Raw genomic sequence first — 21,147 nt, forward strand, 5'->3', positions numbered from 1 at the left:
GTGAGCCAGGTACTGGTCACTGTGTGGATGGTCCTTACAGCTGCAGTTACATTTAGACATCAAAACAACTAGTCATAGGAAAGACAAAGGAGGATTGTTATGGTGACAGGAGAGAAAAACATGGGCGGTAACAACAGCTATAAAACCCAACCAGTTACTGGCAGTGGTTGCTACGCCAACACAGTCCGATCTTTTGATCTGAGCGAAGTTGAAGGTGAAATAAAGGTGTGCGTGATGCTGCCGAGAGGAACAACTGAAGCAACATACCTTCATTGCATAAAACAAAGGGACTGTGATGAGAGATGTAGACAAGCTGGTTGTTCTAGGAGGAGGAAGGCATATTACTGTTCTGAAAAACATCTGATTGATGCTGTTACAATTGCTTGACAGATAAAGTATCAGAATGGTTTCATTCACTAAAGTTTCTCTTTTGAAGGGGAGAAACCTGGTAGTAAACATATATTTTAGCATTTTTATGACAGCACACAATTTTTTATATATATATATATATATATATATATATATATATATATATTGTTATGGTTTTGGTGTCTTGTCTTATTTTGGTGGTCTGTTTTGTGCTCTGTTTCCTGTTTTATTTTGAAGTCTTTGGTTTTCTGTCTTGTCTTGTCCTATTTACTTCCTGTCTTGTGTTTCCCTCCTTTTGTTGATTGCTCTGCCCTGCCTAATGTGTTTCACCTGTTTCCCAGCCCTTGTGTCACCTGTCTTGTGTTATCTCATTAGTCTGTGTATTTAGTCTTGGTGTTCCCCTTGTCCAGTGTCAGATGATTGTTTGTTTGTGTGTTTCCCAGTTTCCCAACCGTGTTCAGTTCTGTCTCCTCGTCCGTGAGTTTTGGTCAGTAGTTCTGTTTCTGGTTTTCCTTTGTTTTCTTAGTCAGTTCTCTGTTGGATTTTTGGACTCTTGGTTTGAATAAACCTTCCACCTTACACATTCTCCTGCCTGCCTGCCTGTCTCTGCATTTTGGGTCCGCCATTCCCTACTCCTCCCTGCTACACCCGACATATATATATATATATATATATATATATATATATATATATATATATGGATGTCTGCAACCATGTCAGTTTTATTGATTAGTTGTTAACTATTATATCAATCACAAATTGTTATGATTTGAGTAATCGGTTTGAGTCAATTTTTATGAAAATAAAAGTAAATATGTTCTAGTTTCTTCTCTCCTCTGTGACAGTAAACTGAATATCTATATATATCAGAATAAGACAATTACACATTAAATAGATATAGGAAAAATCTACAAAAAGTATTAAAAGGTAAATAGAAAAAACAGACAGGTAATATATATATATATATATTATCCATATATATTCTCAATTAATTGATATATATATATATATATATATATATATATATTCATTAATTGAGAAAATAATCTACAGATTGATTGACAATGAAAATAGTCTTTGGTTGCAGCCCTAACACTAAAATGAGTGTGCTTCGGTTTTAATTTCTCTAACATTTGCAATGAGAACAGTATGTATTCATGCTGCCAGCAAACATTCTTTTGCCATAGAAGAGTTGTGTTTCATTTTCACGCTACATGTTGTTTTAAAGGAAGCGTTTACAGTATAAAATACTTTCAATTCGGTCTGTTTTTCTGTAAAACTGGTTTTGCAGCTAACCCATTGTTCTGGAACATTGTGTGCATACTGTGCCATTAAACTAGGCAGGACCAGCGTCTCCGACCAGCCTTTCAGTGTATATAAAGATGTTGCAGGTGCATGTGAGCGGCAGAGGATCTGGAGATAGAGGTGAGTTTGGGACTTCATGGCTTCCACACTGGTACTCCTGCTTCCGATGCTCCTGGCCTCGCTGGCCTCTGCGTCACATCACTTTGGGGGAAGCGCTACCTACACCTACAAAGGAAGAAACCCTGATGGGACATTTAAAGTGAGTGGTACAACTTTTAATGGTATGCAACATGCATTATATGAATACGTTTTCCTTGTTACGTGACAGGGATACTGGGAATTGCTTTATTAAATCCCTTTATTATTCAGTTTTATTATTGGGTTGGATTACTGTGATTAGAATATCGAAAGTCTTACATTTATTTTAGTTGCAGTCGTTGCTATTTATGTACCGGCTTTTGTCTTATGTTTGTAATTTTGTTCATTTTTAAGTTTTCTTTTGGTATTTTTTGCCTCTTTCATTTGACTTTCAATTTGTGAAAGGTTTGCCTGTAAAAGGTGCTATATTAAATAAAAATTATTATTTGTAATTATTACTTTGCCAGGGCTTTATTGATGAATGTCCTGGAAAAGGCTTGCTCGCTTGTTATGACCTCATAACAAGCAAGATTCCAGAACAGCTCATCTGAGCTTTAATTTTCTCAAAGACAGAGCAGGATACTCAGAGCTCGGTTTACACCTATCACCATTTCAAGCCAACTGGGGACCATAGGCAGGCTGGGAGAACTCATATTAATGTTAAAAAACCTCATAAAGTGAATTTTTCATGCCATGGGACCTTTAATTGCTGTTCAATTGTTTTGTTGCTGTCTGTTATTTCTGTGTTCCTTTAATTGTAAAGTGCACTGAGACCATGTTTAGTGGTAATTTAGACTTTAAATGAAATTGTATTGATTGATTAATCAATAGCATGGATTTGCAAAAAAATAAAATGACAAAATATGGAGATGCCCGACACTGACGATATTATAAACGTAGGAGTGTCCACATGAGAAGCCTATCATACTTTAGCATGGGTTTTTGGCACAACATGTACAGCAACTCTATGTCCATATTTCTTCATCCCTGAGTGTGGGTCTTAATTTATGACATGTTTTGACTTAAATGTTAAAATTTTTACCAGCCACTCAATAGATAACCATTGTTCTTTTGGGCTGGTGAATGGAGCAAATCTACCAGCCAAGTGAATATTTTTACCAAAATTTGGCTGGTCAATGGTTCTAATTTTGAACCTTGGTTTCAACCCTAAATTGTTCATTAGTTATTTCTAATATTTTGTGTTTTTGCACATTTCAACACCTTTTTTCTTCAAGAACACCAGTGTGTCTATAGAATACCTGTTTTTTATGAAAAAGATATGGCCTTTAACATGTCTTATTACTGTTGTTGATCAAATGTGATGTGATATCTTTCCGCAGGTGGACTTTCGCAACCGGGCAACCTTTGATGGGTGTCAGTACTCCCATGACTGGTATTGTTACAACGGCAACTGTGGCAGCAACCCCAGCAATCAAGTAGGCGTACTTGACAGTAGCACCAATGCACCCCAATATAACAGGGAATGGTGTGAAACTGAAACAGTCAGTACGAGAAATGTCCCAACTGACAGACCTTTTCAAATGAGGTAAGCATTCCTTTTCACTTAAATCATATTCATATTGTTGCTGCTGTTGTTAACAAAGTTTGTGGAGCGTCATCTTTTTTCAATAACCCTGCTTAAATGTCCCATATTATGCTATTTTCAGGTTCATGTTTGTATTTTGGGCTTTTACTAGAACATATTTACATGCTTTAATGTTCAAAAAACAGATTATTTTACTCATACTGTCTGTCTGAATATGCTTGTATTCTCCCTCGGCCTGAAACGCTCCGTTTAGCACCTGTCTGTTTAAGCCCCCCTCCTGAAAAATCCCAGACTGCTCTGATTGATCAGTGTTACCGGGTCTTTCGCATCTGTGCTCTCGGAGTCTCTGCACCGTCTTTGAAGCCGGGGAATGACTGTTACAGCACTGCAGCGGCACTTTCTACATATATATATAGTATAGCTATGACATCACAATCTTACAGAAGTCCTAACGGGTCGTTTAAAGACACCGTTTCTGACTACTGGCTGTGTGCATTTCTCTGTGGATTGAGTGTTTTGGTACTTTTCACAGTGTTTATATGGCACCTCGAACTGCTTTACATACATGAAAATCTTAATTTTTACAATATGGGACCTTTAAAGTCATCCAGTATTTTAAAAGTGTTGTTTTCACACATACCAGGGCAGACAGCTGTTGTTGGATCGCAAATCGTAATGGGCTTTCTAATTGGAGACTACTGACTTCAGTGGATTTGGGATCAAGATCTGACACCGGAGAACCCAACCACTCACCTGACATTGCCATTCTACCTTTCCTACGGTGAGTCCCCTGTAGTTGGCATGAAACAGTTTGGTTAACCCTAGTAACCACATTGCCAGACTCTCTAAGCTCTGGACGCAGCGACGATGGCTCTGCTAAATAGTCTCGGGAAGGAACTTTTGCACACCGCTAAAGAAAACACCACATACAATATTAAATGAAGTTAACTGTTTACACAATACAGTAATGTGAACTATTTAACCCTCAGGCCCTCCTCAAAAAAAATAACAATGGACACCTTTCGAGGCAAAAATGTTCACGCACACAAAAATCATCATATATACATTTTTTCTGCTTTTTTTTCATAGATCACTTAAACAACTTCTAACTTGTTCAAAACTACCAAACATTCAATAGTTTTTCAGGATTTTAACCCTTTAAATGCCAGTTTAATTCTTTAAAGCAATTATTATTTATGAAAAACCCAACAGAACATTAATTATTTTCCATAAAATAAATAATAGGAGAATGGGGCTTTGGTGGTGATTAGAGTCTTGGATATTTCAAAGATAAGCAACAAAACTGATTTGATTGCATCTGTATTTTTTTTCGTGTCACACACCCACCCACATACATACACACACACACAGCTCCATAATATAACTGGAAAAAATACAATGATTTCATGCATCGGCCTAAAAGGGCAAAATGGTTGAATCTGGGGAAATACTGTAAAAATGTCAAATATGACCACTTTTGTTCCAAATGAAATGCTGACATTACAGAATGCATGGTTTTATACTGTAAAGGCAGTGAGATCAAAAAACATGTTGTTATAATGGAAGTCAATGGGGCATTTTTGTCCACGAAGGTGTCCAGAGGGAGTATCTGGAACTACATAAACAATACTAATGCAATCAAATCAGTTTTGTTGCTTATCTTTGACATATCCAAGACTCTAATCACCACCAAAGTCCCATCTCCATATTATTCATTATATGGAGAAAAAAAAAATGGTTTTTTTTTTTATAAATAATGACATACTTCAAATAAATAAACTGGCATTAAAAGGGTTAAATTCCTGAAAATGATGGAATGTTTGGTGATTTTGATTAAGTTAGAAGTTGTTTAAGTGATTTATGAAAAAAAGCAGAACAGAAATATTGATATATGATGATTTAATAACAGTTTTTGTGTGCATGGACATTTTTGCCTCAAAGGTGTCCAGAGGGTACAAAATGAATCATTTAAGTATAAAAAACATGTAAGAGTAAAAAACACTAAAAAAAATTGACTAAAAAGAAAGGTTCCCTACAAAATCATCATATATATCATATATATATTCCCACAGAGAGCGGAAGGTAAGGGGCAAAACCTGACGTCTGGCGTGTCATACTTTATCGTGGAAATGTATTTTGTTGATCTAGACTGCGCTAACATTTAATCATTTTGTTAAATAATCTGTGGGATCATGTTCTACTTTGCTGCCCCCAGTGGTAGTACAAAAGGAGCATGGTGGTAATGGAAAGCGGTTCAACTCCAAAAATAGTGAAATGAATGGGCCGAAAGCAAAAGATAACCTGCAACTATTTATACTGGGATTGTATACTACAGTATGTACAAAGTATGTCTGCAGAATAATTTAGAAAATGCTGTAATAAAATAAAATGAATTGCTTTATATTCATGTTTTCATCTAATAAAAATGAGGGTGTTCACTTAACATGGATCTTTGACATTTTTTATTTTCTGAATTTTCCTGTTGACAACAGACAACACCTTTACCTTTACTAGCATGTCACTGACTTTGTATTACTTCTTGCATTTGCTGATTGGATCCTTTTGTGTAAAATATCCTTCTGTAGAAGATAATTGATGTTGATGTGTCTATTCAAGAGTTCCCCAGAACTGCCCACGGACATACAAGCTGATGTCCTTTGACCCTGATGGCGACAGAGTTCGATGCAGATATGGAAGTGTCAGTGATGGAGAGTGCAGCACGTGTAACCAACCCTCAGGCTTTATCTTAGATGAGGTAAGTTGAAAAATCAATTTCCTAATACACTGAATAATACCTGACTGAAGCTTTGCCTCCCTTAACTACTAAATGTTCACATTGTTAGGGCTCTTGCTCATTACACTACCTCAACTCCAATGCTGACCCCAGCCCTTATGGATTTGAGTTGGTGGTGGAGGACTTCCCGCAAAGGCAAATTACTCTGGCCTACACTGATGGGGGCAGAGACTCCAGGGCTCCACTGACAGTGAGGAGAAAGAGACAGGTCTCCATTGTACCATCATGGGGGTCTTGGGGGCAAATTACATCTGGACCCACAACTGCAGCACAAACCACAACCCCATGGTGGGGCTGGTGGTATCCTACAACCCAACCCCCAACTACAACCCCACCCACAACTGCAGCACCAACCACAACCCCATGGTGGGGCTGGTGGTATATTACAACTACAACCCAACCCCCAACTACAACCCCACCCACAACTCCAAGGTGGTATACTACAACTGCACCACCTGCAACTACTACAGTCTACACGTACACAACGTACCCTAGCACCACAAGAAACCTGCACGCCACCACTCCTCCTCTCAGTAAACTACCTTTGCAATTCTCCTTACTTGGTGAGTCAAGGTTTTGCTTGTCCTCATTTTGTCTGGCACCTTTTTCAATGAGTCAATCCACACAAAAATAACCTGTTGCTGCACCGCTTTCACTGGGTTGCGACTTTCCTGCATGTTGCAGCTCTGGCAACGCCTTAATGTGTGATGTTACACATGGCAGCAGCCATCATTTGAGAATAATATTTAAGAGTAATTTGTTTTCTTTTCAACTTGGACCCTATTTTCCATGTATTGGTGTCTACATGAATAAGCCTAAGAAGAATTTAGCAGTAGGAAGAAGTAGGAACATTTTCTAAACCTGTGAAGGAACACTTATAAGTTAATCTAAAAACAAAAAAATCATTACATTAGCAGATAATTAGCTTTTACTGGACAATAGCCTAAGAGTAATCAATGCCCAACCCAAATTTCAGGAAGAAATACACAGAACACACACGCTGTCAGTGTCAGCTACAGCCTGAAGTTACAGCAGATATTTTGCCTATTTTGACAGCTTTAAAGTGTTGACCAACAGACAGTGTGAAAAAGTGGCAGCTTTCTCATGTATTGATTACTTTTTGCACTTTGGAATTTGAATGAATCTTTGTTTTTTCAACTCCAGTGGACCCACCTGCTCCCTCATGTCAGGTGGGACACTACTTGCCTCAGTTTGTGCACCCTACACCTGGAAATGGAGTACGCATCCAAGCAGAGATCAGTAAAGAAGTGGAGATCAGAGTCAAAGCACAAGCTGCATACGCAACGTAAGTGAGAACCGACGTTATTGGTGTAGCCATCGTCGAAACTTTGTCATCATTTCAACAAGTTAGTGTAACATCAGCCATAAGAGGAAATCTCTGCTCTCCTTGTTTTGTTTTCATACAGAATACAAGATATCATCATCACTGGGCCACTGAATATCAGCAAGCACAGGACCTCATATGACGAGTTTGCCATTAAGTGGTCGCCTAACCTGGATGACCTGGGACACCATTACCCAATCTGCTTTGCTGTTGAATCAGTGACCGGGTGAGCCTTTGGTTTGATTGCTTGATTGAAATTTATTTCAAACATGTTAAAGAAAACAGAAAATAATGACATTACACACAATAGAAAGCCTAGAGATACATGAATGACAAACACTTGATGATTTGGGAAGAAGTATACACTTCTTTAATCCCACCCCTTCCCCATAAGTCGCTGTTAGTAAAGAAAAAGCCTCAGTTACACTCATCCAAATATATAATTTTACTAACCAAGTATCCTACAAAATATGGTTAATTTATCATGTGTTCATGTGTTCAAATATATATAATAATTACTTGCATTTATTATTATTTTTTTTATATTGATGTAATCAAAAATATAAATTTGTTCATAAATTCAAAATTGAAAAAGTGGGAACTAAGAAAGAATAATTATCATCTAAATTAATCAACAAACAATGATAATCATCCCTGGACCCGGTGAGAAACATTTCCTTATATCTCTTTTTGAACTGTTTCATGTTTGGACATTGCTTGAGTTCCTCATTCAAGCTGTTCCATAATTTTACACCCAAAACAGAAATAACGTATGTACCTTTCCAATTTGGAATTTATATAATCCCCTTAAACCAGGGGTCTTCAATGGTTTTCAAGGCAAAGATCCCTTAACTGAGAGTGAGACAGGACAGGGACCTCCTACTACATATATTATATAAAATTAAGTTGCATATTAAACTGGGCCTACAATTACATGTAGGCCTGCCTAAAGCCTTAATACATACACTCTTGAATAGAATACTAAGCTTTTAAAATAGCCTCATATAGTTCATTCATTTAAAAAATCTGGTTTTAATTTTAAAACATGCATGTGGCACAGTGAATCCTCAGGATGAACTCTATCTGTGGATGGTTACCTTAGTGACTACCTTACCTATCCTCAGTGGTGATTTATATTTGCTAATAATATGTTGTGATTATGTTGACTTTCTAATTTTTGAAAAAAAAGTTAACAATAATTTGAAGCCCCCCCTGCAGTGACTCTGAGGACCCCCTAGGGGTCCCGGACCCCCTGTTGAAGATCCCTGCCTTTAACTATAACTCCCTTCTCTTTCAATGATTTTTTTTTGTCAGTAGTTGATTATTTTTTGCTTTACACAATAATTGTGCTGTTTGAAATTTAGCCAGGTCTGCCAACTTTAATATTTCTAACTGTATAAATAATGAATTTGTATGAAGTCATTTCCTTTATGGTAGAACTAGTATGCACAGAATGAGTGTGTGTGAAACCAGGATTTCACTTTGACACATTTTGCAGATCTGCTGGAACCCCTCTTCCAGGCACAACCCTCAGTTACCATTACCACCCCTCCCCATCCTCACAGTAAGTAACCTTTCTTTGTGTTCTGTGTTTTTTTAAATACATGTCTTAGCGATAAGGTAGAGTGCATATAGCTCTTGATGCAACTAGACTGAGAGATTGAAATGAAGAAAGCTGTGAACATAAAAAAATGAACCGATTAAGCTGCCAATTTCAAATAATTCACATTCATTCATTAAACATGAAGTCAGAAGCAACTGTGTATCACAAGATAGACTATACAAAGCACGACAGCTTCTGCCTTTTCAAACAGAAATGCTCAGCTCTTTAAATGACTTACATTGGTTACATTTAATTGAGATCGCTGCGAGGGATAGGTAGACTTTAAAGTTTTAAATTCGTGTTCGCTGATGCCTTTCAGGTCTGGGGTCTATCAGTCCGAGATGAGGTGTGTTCTGGTTGACGTCCGGAAGGAGCAAGGTGAGTCCAAGGCCTTCTTCAATGTTAACATTTTGTAGTTGAACTGCAGCTCTAACGGTGAATATTTTAACAAATATATAACATGCTAAATGATATGTTGGTGCCAAATATTGGCCGTATGGCTGGAGTATTGGCTGATAAACACCTGCTTTCTTACATAGTTTAGTTTATTGGTTTACACATATACAAACCCTCAGAAGGGCTTAATCTGGGCAATCTCCAATGCATACTCCAATTAAAGTAGAGAGAAACTAAAATACTGAGGGAAAAGAAAAAAAAGCCCAAACTAAAATGACACACAATATCAAATCAACAGATTAAATATGAAAGGTAACATAATACAAGGAGTTACATGGGTTGTTTACAAGACATCCCATAGGAATAACTTTACACAGATTACACAGACAAAAACAAACCTTTAACACCTTTCTTAAATCGTACACGTACTAGCTTTGAAAAATCTCCTAGTTACAATATAGAAATAGCAACATAAAACATATCAATAAAGAATGAATTATTATATATATATGTAATGTAAATTACATTCCTGCATTAAGTGACATTTTCATGTCAAAAATATTGCATAATGCAGGTTATATCACACAATATTCTTTAGAAAATATGCACAGTTTTTTATTGAATTTTTTTTATTTAATACCTCTTGAGGAATACCTCTTGAGATGTGTCATCTCATTGTAGAGAGGGTCCTCGGTAGAACTAGACAGTACAGAAGACAAGACATTGCAGTACAACGTACACATTCACTCACATACAAGCTTACAAACTCCCCCTAAACACATCCCCAAACACACACACACACACACACCCATGCCCAGACATCACTAGTATTAGAAATGATCATAACAGAAATGTATGAGTAGGGATTAAAAACAAAAAGATAGAGAAATAACAGAAAACTGTGAGAAATCAGACTAATGAAAAAACTATAAAACACCAAAAAGAAATCAAGCATTAGTTAAAGCTTTTTTTTAAATGGTTTGAAAATGTCTCTCTCTTTAGTAAAATCCCACGTGAGCTGCGGCGAGTCCACAATGACGGTAGAGGTTGAGAAATCTTCGTTCCGTGGACTCAGTGAGGACCATTTGCGGCTCAGTGACCCCAGCAACACCGCCTGCAGCCTCCAGAGCTACTCCAACAGCACTCACATCATCGCCGTCGTCCCCCTCAACGCTTGCGGCACTCAGATCGAGGTAACGTCGGCTCATTTGTTTCATCACCTGCTGCGTAGAGCTGGCCGCTATGGAGAAAATCAAACACCTCGAAAAACGGTCTGGACGATATTGTACAAATGGTGCTTTCACCAAATATTTACCCAATGAGATTTCAGGTAAATAATCATCAGTAATGTGGATTTAAAGACTAAGTGGGTAAAAGTCAATAATAGAACAGCTAGAACAGTCTGGGAAGTTAAGAAAAGTATATAACTTTACTGTAATGCAGCCTTTAAAACCAGGAAAAGATGACAATTGTGTCATATTACGATATTACAATCCAAAATCTAAGAAGATATCATATCATATCATATCATGATATTGATGTACATTGATGTATTGCCCAGCCTGCTGTGCTTTCAACTTTCATATTTTCTCCTCTGGGAAAACACGGCCGCGTTGCATTGTGGTATGCGAGTAAAATGCAGGGTACATCGTATATACACTCAAATTAGCAGTGCATTGTGGCTATTTTTTAGTGGGCTATATAGTGAATGAAATTAACCAAGGAGAATTTGAACACCACTACAAAATGTCAAACACACTATATAGTGCACTCTCTGTGATAGGGAATGGTTTCCAACACAGCTTGAGGTGCTAAACCTATTCTAGTAGACCCCAAAAGTACAAATACGATGCTGAAAAGGAGTAGGCTCTTTAATGCATAACCTTTATCTCTGCAGGAAGATGAGGAAAACCTGATCTTCAAGAATGAAATCACCACGGTCGACAGCACAGAGTACCTGATCACCAGGAAGAACCAGCTGGAGGTGCAGTTCTACTGCCAGTACCCCAAAAGTGGGAATGTGTCACTGGGCTTCACGGCGCACAGGAAGAACGTCACAGTGTGGGAGAAAGGCTTCGGCACGTTCACCTACCAGTTTGAGTTCTATCCCAACGCCCAATTCCAAACCCAGATCGATCCAAATGATTACCCTCTGGAGTACGACATAGGGAGCCGGATTTACATGCAGATAGAGGCCACCACCTCCGTCGAAAACACTGAGCTGTTTGTGGAGTCCTGCAGAGCGGCACCATATGACAACCCAAACTACTGGCCAACCTACCCCATCATTGACAACGGGTAGGCATGACTACACCCCCTGGTGGCAACAGAGGACGTAACAATGTGTTTTTAAAGAGCAGCTATTATACTACTTTTCTAGTCTTAGTTGTTTTTTATACTTTACTTTAAATTGTTCTCAGTCACACAGTAAACTAGACAGGGCAACAATAAAAAAAACACACACACGTTGAGTGCGTTCCATTTTCCTCGGGAACTCAGAGCTGGGAATCACGTCACACCCGAGTTGAATGTGTTCCATTTACAAGTTTATTTGATTAGGACAATGCACATTAATAAACATAAATGCACCATTGTTAGCCAGTCTGCTAATGTTCAACTGTAGTACTAGCATGCATGTCTTTATGGTGGGAAGAAACCAGAGCACCCAGAGGAAACCTACACAAACACAGGGAGAACATGCAAACTCCACACAGAAAGGCCCAGAACAACCTGGACTGGCACCTAGAACCTTCTTGCTGTGAGGCAGAAGCGCTAACCACTGAGCCACCGTGCTGCCTTTCCAAATTCATTGTTTTCATTAGCTCTAGCCAGGTTAGCCATTGCTAGCTATACCTGTTGATAACAACGCTGTTTTTTGTGCATAAAAACATGTCCACAGATAGAAGAATGACTGGACTGTTTGATTTAGTGAGACACAAATAAGACAGAAGTGCTTTTAACTGTATGTTACTACAACTTTCACTATATTGATGCACGGAGCAGCCATGTTGGATCCAACTCGGGGTACTGCGAGGTGTTCCAATTTCCGACTTCGGAAATCCGAGGTCATGGGGAGTGTTTCCGACTTTGACCTCGGAAAATCTTCTTCCTTTACCTTCGCCTCCGGATGATCATTTAAAAATAGCGGTAGCGGTAAAGCTATCGCTCACCAATCAGCCAGTCTCCATCTTTGGCATTACCCACACTCCTTATCCTTATCATGTAAATACCTTCAATAGAACAATACCTCTTCCTCTATAATAGCATCCATTGTAATACGTAGAGTTACAGAGGCAATGTTTCTTATGTTTGGTTTGCTCTGACTAGGTGTAATGTGGACCCGACTGTTGAAATCCATTCCCCTGCCCACCAGAGACAATTCCAGTTCAGCATGGAGGCCTTCAAGTTCATCGGTGTACGACCAGGTAAAGGAAACGGACTACGGTTTAGTTTAGTTTATTTCGATCACATAGATACACAACATCACGTACAAAACAAAAATGTCACCTAAATTCATACAGTGTCATCTTAACTGATTTATAATCAATACTGACCGAAAAGGTGCAGGTTGAAGCTTATTACACCAACCCTTTTTACGTTCTATTTTATTCATATTTTGTTCTTAGGTCCTTCAGAATCTTATCAGTCTTATTAAATGTATTATTATTATTATTATCTTCTGTATGTTGTATACATAATACATAGAATAGAATAGGTCTTTATTGTCATTGTAACAGGTACAACGAAATTTGATGTGCTCTCCAGTCAGTGCATCATTCATTGAGTCTATAAAAATATAATATAATGTAAGTGCTAGTGTTACTTAAAAAAAGAATAAATAGAAACATATAGCAGCATTAGCAGCACACATAAACACACACAGTCATACACACCCAGGCATTGCATACAAACAGTATGAACATACATCTACAGACATGCTCTCTTTCTGTCATTAGATTTATCTATTTCCCATCAGCTTCCATATTGCACATTATTATATAATATACATCCATATTATTATTTCACATAAATACATACAAGTTCTACACACAGTCCAACTGGAACACAACCGTAACAGGATGAGGACAAATAAATACCAGTACAAGGTGCATGGATATCAGTAACCTACACAGGGTAGGAAAAGTGCACATCAGCCTACAAAGTTGACACAATATAATCAACAACGACCATCGTCAACAACATCCGCATCCATTACATCACATCACCAACCCCTTTTATCAACATTTCTGACATCCTCAACACATAGTCAACCGACTCAAACATATAACCAACCAAGGAATAAAGAAAGAAAAGAATTTTTAAAAATGGAAGAAATGAGGTAGCCAAAGTGTGGGGTCTGGGTGTCCTCCCCCAGGGTTATTTTGAGCATCAAAGACTAATATCCTGCATTCTGATACACTTTTATGCACCAATTACTGGTGGCAATACCTTTATTTATCCCTATGAGAAGGAAAACACCTTAATGACATTCAAAATATATAAAAATATAACGGAATATATAGCAGTAAAGGGGGCTTTCACATCAGGGACCTAAGCCTGGATCACAAAATGTCGCCAAAGCAACGAGGACAAAATAAAATAGGCTGCTTATATTAGTCTTAAATGTGAGGTGAAGGAGGATACCGTTAGTGTAAGGCGGAGCATTGAGGGCCCGGTCGCACTCAGCACATCACGCACTGCCCCCCGGATCGATGAAAGATGAGAAAAGTCTCCGCATGTTCTGCAGCGTTAGTTTAGTTTGCTGTCCCATTACTCGCCCCTTATTGTGAATACAAATATCTGAAGGGAAAGTTCTGTCACAAAAGTATGTTGCGTATCATTGCACATTTTGAAGTGGGTATATGGGAATCCTGGAGATTTCTTAGTGGGTATACTCGTATACCTGCGTATCCGTGAACTACACCACTGACGTGAGCTATTTAAATTAGCTGATACATGGTTAAACTTCATTAGCTGTTACCAGTGTATCCTCGCGTATCGCCGTCCACAGCAATCCCACCAATCGGTCCCAAAATGTCCCAGTTAGAGAGGAAATGCCGTAAATATATTCTTTGTAAATCTTAGAGACAGCGGCATGTGTGCTGATATAATGACAGCGTGTTCTGTTGCATTCAGGTGTACATCAGCTGTTCAGTGCTGATATTGGCGGCAGGGCGCCCCGGCACCAGCTGCTCACGGGGATGCCTCAACTCCACATCAGCCGGTCACCAACAACACCACCCGAAGGAGAGGCTGCCACTCAGACTGCGAGCCACTTCATTTCCCAGGGTCCTCTAAGCCCTAAGAAGGAAAGCTCCGAGAGCCCAGGTATGAAAACGAGAGTGTTTTTCTTACATGACAGCACACCTTGCCTCACCTCGCGTTCCCAGTTGGACTTTGGACAAGATTGAAATTGTGGCTTCTCTTTTTCTCCAGTGATCAACCTGAATCTGAACCTGGTTTTCATCGCTGGATGTTTCCTTGCAGCCATTGGCATGATCAGTGCCGTGGTCATCTACAAAGCCAAAATATCAAGGGTCAAATACCAACCTTTGCCCGCTTTGAAAGTTAAGACAGAATACCAGTTAGCAATGTATTAATCACATTTGACTATACATAAAGCTATTTTGATTTGCTATGCTATCAAATCTTGAGCATTCATGTATCTAATTATTCACCCATTTAACCCTTGTGTTGTCAACCATGCAACTTTTAGTTATTTCTGGGTCACAATTTTAAAATGAAAACCTTTTTTCAACCTTTTGTTGTTATTTTCCGACACTTGTCACTTATCACAATGGTTTTGTCGAATTTTTTTTTCCAGGTTTTTCGTTGTCACTATTTGACGTTTTTGTCGATTTTCTTCAAAAAAAATTTGTCGTTTTTTTTTTTTTTCAGGTTTTTTGTCACTATTTCGACGTTTTTGTCATTCTTTTTTTTTTCAAATGCTATCAAATTAAATAAAACACCCAAATTCAGTAAAAGTAGTGAACTGATCATTTATTTTACCTGTGAAAATTAATGGTTGTATGGAACCATCCACATTGGTTTCTTTGACAATTGGTGACAAGAAATCCAAATTTCTGATATGGAAACTTTTTAAAAATGGGTCAAATTTGACCCGAGGACAACAGGAGGGTTAAATGAATAACGTTTATATTGACACCTTTTTCGAAATGTCTACAGCTATGTACGAGGAAATTCTTCAGCTAGGAAAAATCTGTGGGAAATGGAATCTAGAAAGGTTTTTAATTATAAGTTTTATAATAATCAACATTGAAAAGATCACTGCTGCTGCTGCTGGTCTCTTGTGGTGTTTTCCGTGACTCTGTATGACCGTGGGAGCCCATGTAGCTTTACAAATGCTTCCTCTGTTATGTATTATGATTGTAAACAAGTATCTTGATTGATTTATGGACTTTTATCCAACCATTATCATTCCAGTAGTCAAATGTCATCATTACATGACAAAAGCTCTCGACAGTTATCAGTCAGTTATCATGCACTTGCTTAATGCATCAATAAAAACATATATTCTTATACATATATTTTTGCTTTTGTCCTCTTTACTTCTCTTTCCTAATCCAGTACACATTTTCTACACATCAATTCAAGTCAATTGAGACAACTGAGACAGTTAATGAGTGAGAGAGGAAAGAATATAAGAACCTTGTAAAAAAAAAAATTGCACTGCATGTGTACTTGTATGTGCGTTTGCATTTTTGCACATTAAAGGAGTGATAGAATGCAAAACCGATTTTACCCTGTCATAGTTGAATAACGACAGTTCGGTGGGTAAATAGGACATACATAGAAGCTCAAAATCCCATTGACACCCCTTTACTATGAAAATCTCATATTTTGAAACTGCCGCTGAAAACGGGCGAATCTCAACAAAGCTAGTTGCTTACGTAAGCATCTCAAAATCTGTACCTTTGTCATGGGTATATTAAGAGAACGGTCACGCCCCAACATTTACATAGGCTACACAACTGACCGGAGATCAGGTAGTCTTCTGAATCTAGGTCGCGCAGATCTCCGCTATTCCATTACAAAATTCACTTCTGAAACTTTTTTATGCGAGAAATCAACTATATAAAGCTCAAATATGGGCCGGTTTTCGAAAATTGATGCCTAATTGCAAAAATTTGTCCGACTGTGTGTCGGAGTTCAGCGGCCGGTGCTGCCTGGGTTGCTACATCGCTGCCCGGCCTGTCCTCCGTCACAGACCCCGGCCTGCTGTGAGCTCGATTATGCTCGGCCGGTGGCCTGGTGCTCAATACCCGCGCAAACTCACCCTTTCCAGGGTGACTGGAACTACCACACGCTGCTGCCCTGACAGAGCTCCAGGGCCTGCAGCTCGCTGTTCTCCCTCCCCTCTTCCTGCTACCGGCCGGCCGGTGAGTGACTGAGAGTGTGGTCAGCGAGCTTGTTACGCCCGCAATCTCTTACCGCAGCCCAGAGGTTCCAGTTAATCTTATAATGGGTATGTGTGTTGAGTTATTTAAACAATAAATCTGGGAAATAAACGCCTCTTGTCCGCGAGTCTCATTGATAGAGCCGCGGTCAGCTGAAGTCCATCAATGAGAGCTAGCTAGCCTCCTCCTAATTATGACATTCAGAAAAATGCATTCAATTGAAATCCGAAATCGGACAAGTGTTAGCTAAGCTTGGTAACACCTTGGGGAAACTGTAATATACATGCAGTGACGAAATTGAAACTGTAAATATACTATAGTTATGCCGAAAGTGTAGCTAGCTAGCTGCGATATTTCCCCATTGCATTCAATGGGACATATAGCTAGCTAGCTAGCTGCTCCTCGTAACAAGACCCTGAGTTCATAAAAATACCTTAAATTCAAATCGGACACAACGTTAGCTTTGTAAGACCTTGGGGTAGCTGTGATATCAATGCCGTGACGAAATTCAAACTGTAAATATATTATAGTTATGCCGGCAGCTGGCCGCGGAGCCCCGTATGCAGTATCCACAAAGGGTGACTTTGCCCTGGGTATGGAGCCCAGCAGGCTGTCGCTTTCTCGTCTGTGTGGAGCTCCTAAAGTCCGACACGTCTTACCCAATTTTGCAATTAGCCATCAATTTTTGTAAAACAGCCCATATGTCAGCTTTATATAGTTGATTTCGCGCCGCATAAAAAGTCTCAGAAGTGAATTTGGTACGAAACATTGCAGTGTCTGGAATATGAGATTCTGCGCGTCTCTAATGTGTGTGTATGGGGGATTCGCTCAACCAATCAGCGCGCGTCTCTAATGTGTGTGTATGGCGATTCGCTCAACCAATCAGCGTGCAGCTCATCTAAACATTCATGAACATACCATATTTGAAAGAAAAGCTCTTGTTACAAATAGGGCCAAAACACAGTGATGCATAAGGGCCAATAAAATATCAACCAGGCCATTTTCAGCCCAACCAATGTTACATACCCCATTAGGAGACCATAAGGAACAGTGTGAAATACCCTATATCAGGGGTCTCAAACTCAATTTACCTGGGGGCCGCTGGAGGCAGAGTCTGGGTGAGGCTGGGCCGCATCAGGTTTTCCGCAAGAAAAGCTTTGTTAAAAAAATTCCAATCTTCTCAAATCTCTTTATTTTTATTATTTATATTCTTTTATCCCGCCGCGTACGCATCACTTTGATTTACTTTGTCGGAGAGAGAGACCTCATATTAACTCTCTAAGGGCCATTTTTTTCCCGGGGGGGTATACCCCGGACATATATATATATCTATATATATATATATATATATATATAGAATATATATATGTATATATATATATATATATATATATATATATATATATATATATATATATATATATATATATATACATATATATACATATATATATATATATATATATATAAACATATATATAGATATATACATATATATATATATATATATCTATATATATGTCGGGGGTATACCCCGGGAAAAAAATAGAAAAATAAACCGTTAAATGGCACTTTCTGGAGAGTTTTGGAGAAATTGAGTCTTACATGATATGTGCAAAACTGCAAGGTTAAGAGCCTATACTCTGCATTGTTGTAGTATCAACAGGTATTAGGGCATTTAGCATTTGCATTACTGTTAATCAGTCATCACTTGATTACACATGGTATTACCTTTTTATGATATAAGAAGTGACCCAATGTGCCAAACATAATGTGCTGCATGAAGAGACAGTGCAGCATTACAGTAGCAACAGCTGAGAAGATTTGGGTCTGTGGTGACCAGGTCCACCTCACACAAACTTCTTCTCCCATTCTCTCTCTTTACTCACACACACACACACACACGCGCGCGCGCGCGCGCGCGGCACCGAGTGGGGCTCTCTGATGCTCGGAGGCGAGCCGTGGCCGGCTCGGAGCCCTACCGCTGGCGGAGATGCGACAGTGAGGACTGGTTCAACGGCTTGGTCAGCGACATGAACTCGTAGCGGACGGTGGAGGATGCAAACGGGGTTTTTAGCTTTATGAGATTTTATCTGTTAGTCCTACCGACGGAGACACTTTGGCGTTATGTAGTTGACCCGCGGTGGTGAAATGTCTGCAGTTCTGGGCGGGTTGTTCCCGTGTTCTGATTGTTCTCATCTCAGCTCCGCCAAGACAAAATAGACATGCCATTTCAAAAAAATGTCATTTATTCATGTATCATCATCATTCAAATATCATGTTTTCAAAAGCATCACTTTCATCAAATTCTTTGTGACATATTTAGACTGCAAGCAGGCACATCTGGACAAACTAGCAGGCTTATGTGCCGGAGCTGAGCCCCGGAGAGCCTCGGCCCAATTTAACCCCTCGTTATATATATAACGAGAGCTATATAAATGTATATACATTTATATACATATAGGCTACGTATAATGTCCTGGGCAGCAACTTAAAATAAGTGGTGTTGTGAACGCAGCGCGCTGGGACGAATGTCCGCATGTGCCCAATAGAAACGAGGCAGCCAGCCAGGCACGGAAGAAAACACTCCATGGCAACGCGGCTGTAACTTTCACTCATTGAGGAATGTTTCTCTGCTTGCATCAAGCCCGGCCGATGTCCCGCCCCCGAGAGCCATATACCCCACCGTGATTGGTGGGTTCGTTCAGCTCCGCACACAACACTGTAAAGTACCATACATATCAAACTCGCGGGCCGCACTAACATTAAACTTTCATATTAAGGCGGGGGCCACAAACTATCGTCCCGCGGGCCGCAATTGGCCCGCGGGCCGCGAGTTTGAGACCCCTGCCCTATATAATCATTCTATCACCCCTTTAAAGTAAGATAAACAAAGGATCTTTTGGTGCCACTCTCTATAATTAATAATACATTCTTTATACATGGTTTATAAATTATAAATAATGGCTTGAATAGATCACTTATAAGAAATTAGCAGAAATTGAGTTGCCAGTCTGTGAAAATGTCTCTAGCTGGTGTTTATTTAATGATTTCAGTAATTTTCCAGTTTGGGATTAGTCAAGTCCATCCATCGTTCTATCCATCTATCTCTCTCTGTCTCTCTCTCTCTCTCTCTCTCTCTCTCTCTCTCTATCCATCCATCCATTTTTTTTTAAGATTGTTTTTTGGGGAATTGTAGGCCTTTTATTCTAGCCTATAGGACATCTGAAGATGTGAAACGCTCTACCAGGTGAACTATCCATCATCTATCTATCTGTCTATCTATCTATTTATATATCTATCCATCCAACAGTGGACTCTAGTGGACTCAGTGAAAGCAGATTTGCCTCCATCTAGCAGTCAGGCTGGATGGAAAGGAGAAGCTGGTGCTCAGGTACCGCTGTTATGTGACTTTTGGAAAGAGACTGGATGAGTCACAGCGAGTCAGGAGAGAACACAAGCCAGTGTTTGATTTTAAAACAATGGTCCATGCTTCCGAGGGTCTTTTCTACCCTCCTTCAGGGATAGACACACACACACACACACACACACACACACACACAGTAGTGGAATGTAACTAAGTAGGCTACCTATTATATTAGTATTACTAAAGTACTGTGTTTTGAAAGTACAGTTTTAATTAAAAGACTTAATTTTCATATGTAACTTACACCAGTCGGACATTGACACAATGATTTTAGAAATATTTTTATATTTTAATATAAAACCTGGACACGTCACGGAGAAGACACAAAAAGTACAGATACATCAGAGCAGATATTTGGCTGCAGGCAGCATCCAGACTGGATAGAAAGAAGACATGCCAGCTGTTATGTGACTTTTGGAAAGAGAATCTTTGGTTCAAATATTGACAAATTTTTCCAAGGATCTTTTTCCCCCCTCCTTCCAGATCCTTGCCTCCAGATGGAGATACTCATTTTTACCAGGTTTCAGATGGAAAGGACTGATTGCGAGGCAATGGGGTTAAAATCCCCCCCAATGTGAAATAAGGAAGGGTAGAAATATCAGATGGAGCACGAGATCAGCTACAATCACATGGGGATGTGTGGGGTGCCTGGTTTGCTCACCTTTGAGCGTGCGCCCCATGTACTGAGGCTCAGTCCTTGTCGCAGCGGCCGCGGGTTCAGGCCCTTGTCTGCATGTCATCCCCCTCTCTCTCCCACTTTCCTGACTTAATCTGTCCAATAAATAAAGGCAATAAATGCCAAAAAT

The 21,147-nt window shown here is 39.3% G+C and overlaps 1 protein-coding gene across 1 annotated transcript; it reads left to right on the top strand.

Moving 5' to 3' along the window:
• The first annotated feature begins 1,761 nt into the window (after positions 1–1,761).
• Positions 1,762–14,794, top strand: LOC120556518. The gene is made up of 14 exons (XM_039796162.1): positions 1,762–1,933; positions 3,153–3,358; positions 4,002–4,139; positions 5,975–6,113; positions 6,202–6,460; positions 6,557–6,715; positions 7,317–7,458; positions 7,580–7,723; positions 8,996–9,061; positions 9,420–9,478; positions 10,499–10,689; positions 11,394–11,794; positions 12,824–12,911; positions 14,633–14,794. The coding sequence occupies exons 1-14, from the start codon at positions 1,811–1,813 to the stop codon at positions 14,792–14,794; spliced, it is 2,277 nt and encodes a 758-aa protein (XP_039652096.1). The 5' UTR covers positions 1,762–1,810.
• Positions 14,795–21,147: the final 6,353 nt, after the last annotated feature.

Source organism: Perca fluviatilis, chromosome 3 (assembly GCF_010015445.1).
Source record: "Perca fluviatilis chromosome 3, GENO_Pfluv_1.0, whole genome shotgun sequence".
Lineage (NCBI taxonomy): Eukaryota > Metazoa > Chordata > Actinopteri > Perciformes > Percidae > Perca > Perca fluviatilis.

Coding starts and splice junctions, on each gene's coding strand:
- LOC120556518 (XM_039796162.1), top strand. CDS start 1,811: ATGGCTTCCACACTGGTACTCCTGCTTCCGATGCTCCTGGCCTCGCTG. Junction 7,459..7,579: donor GCACAAGCTGCATACGCAAC/GTAAGTGAGAAC, acceptor GTTTTCATACAG/AATACAAGATATCATCATCA. Junction 9,062..9,419: donor CACCCCTCCCCATCCTCACA/GTAAGTAACCTT, acceptor GATGCCTTTCAG/GTCTGGGGTCTATCAGTCCG.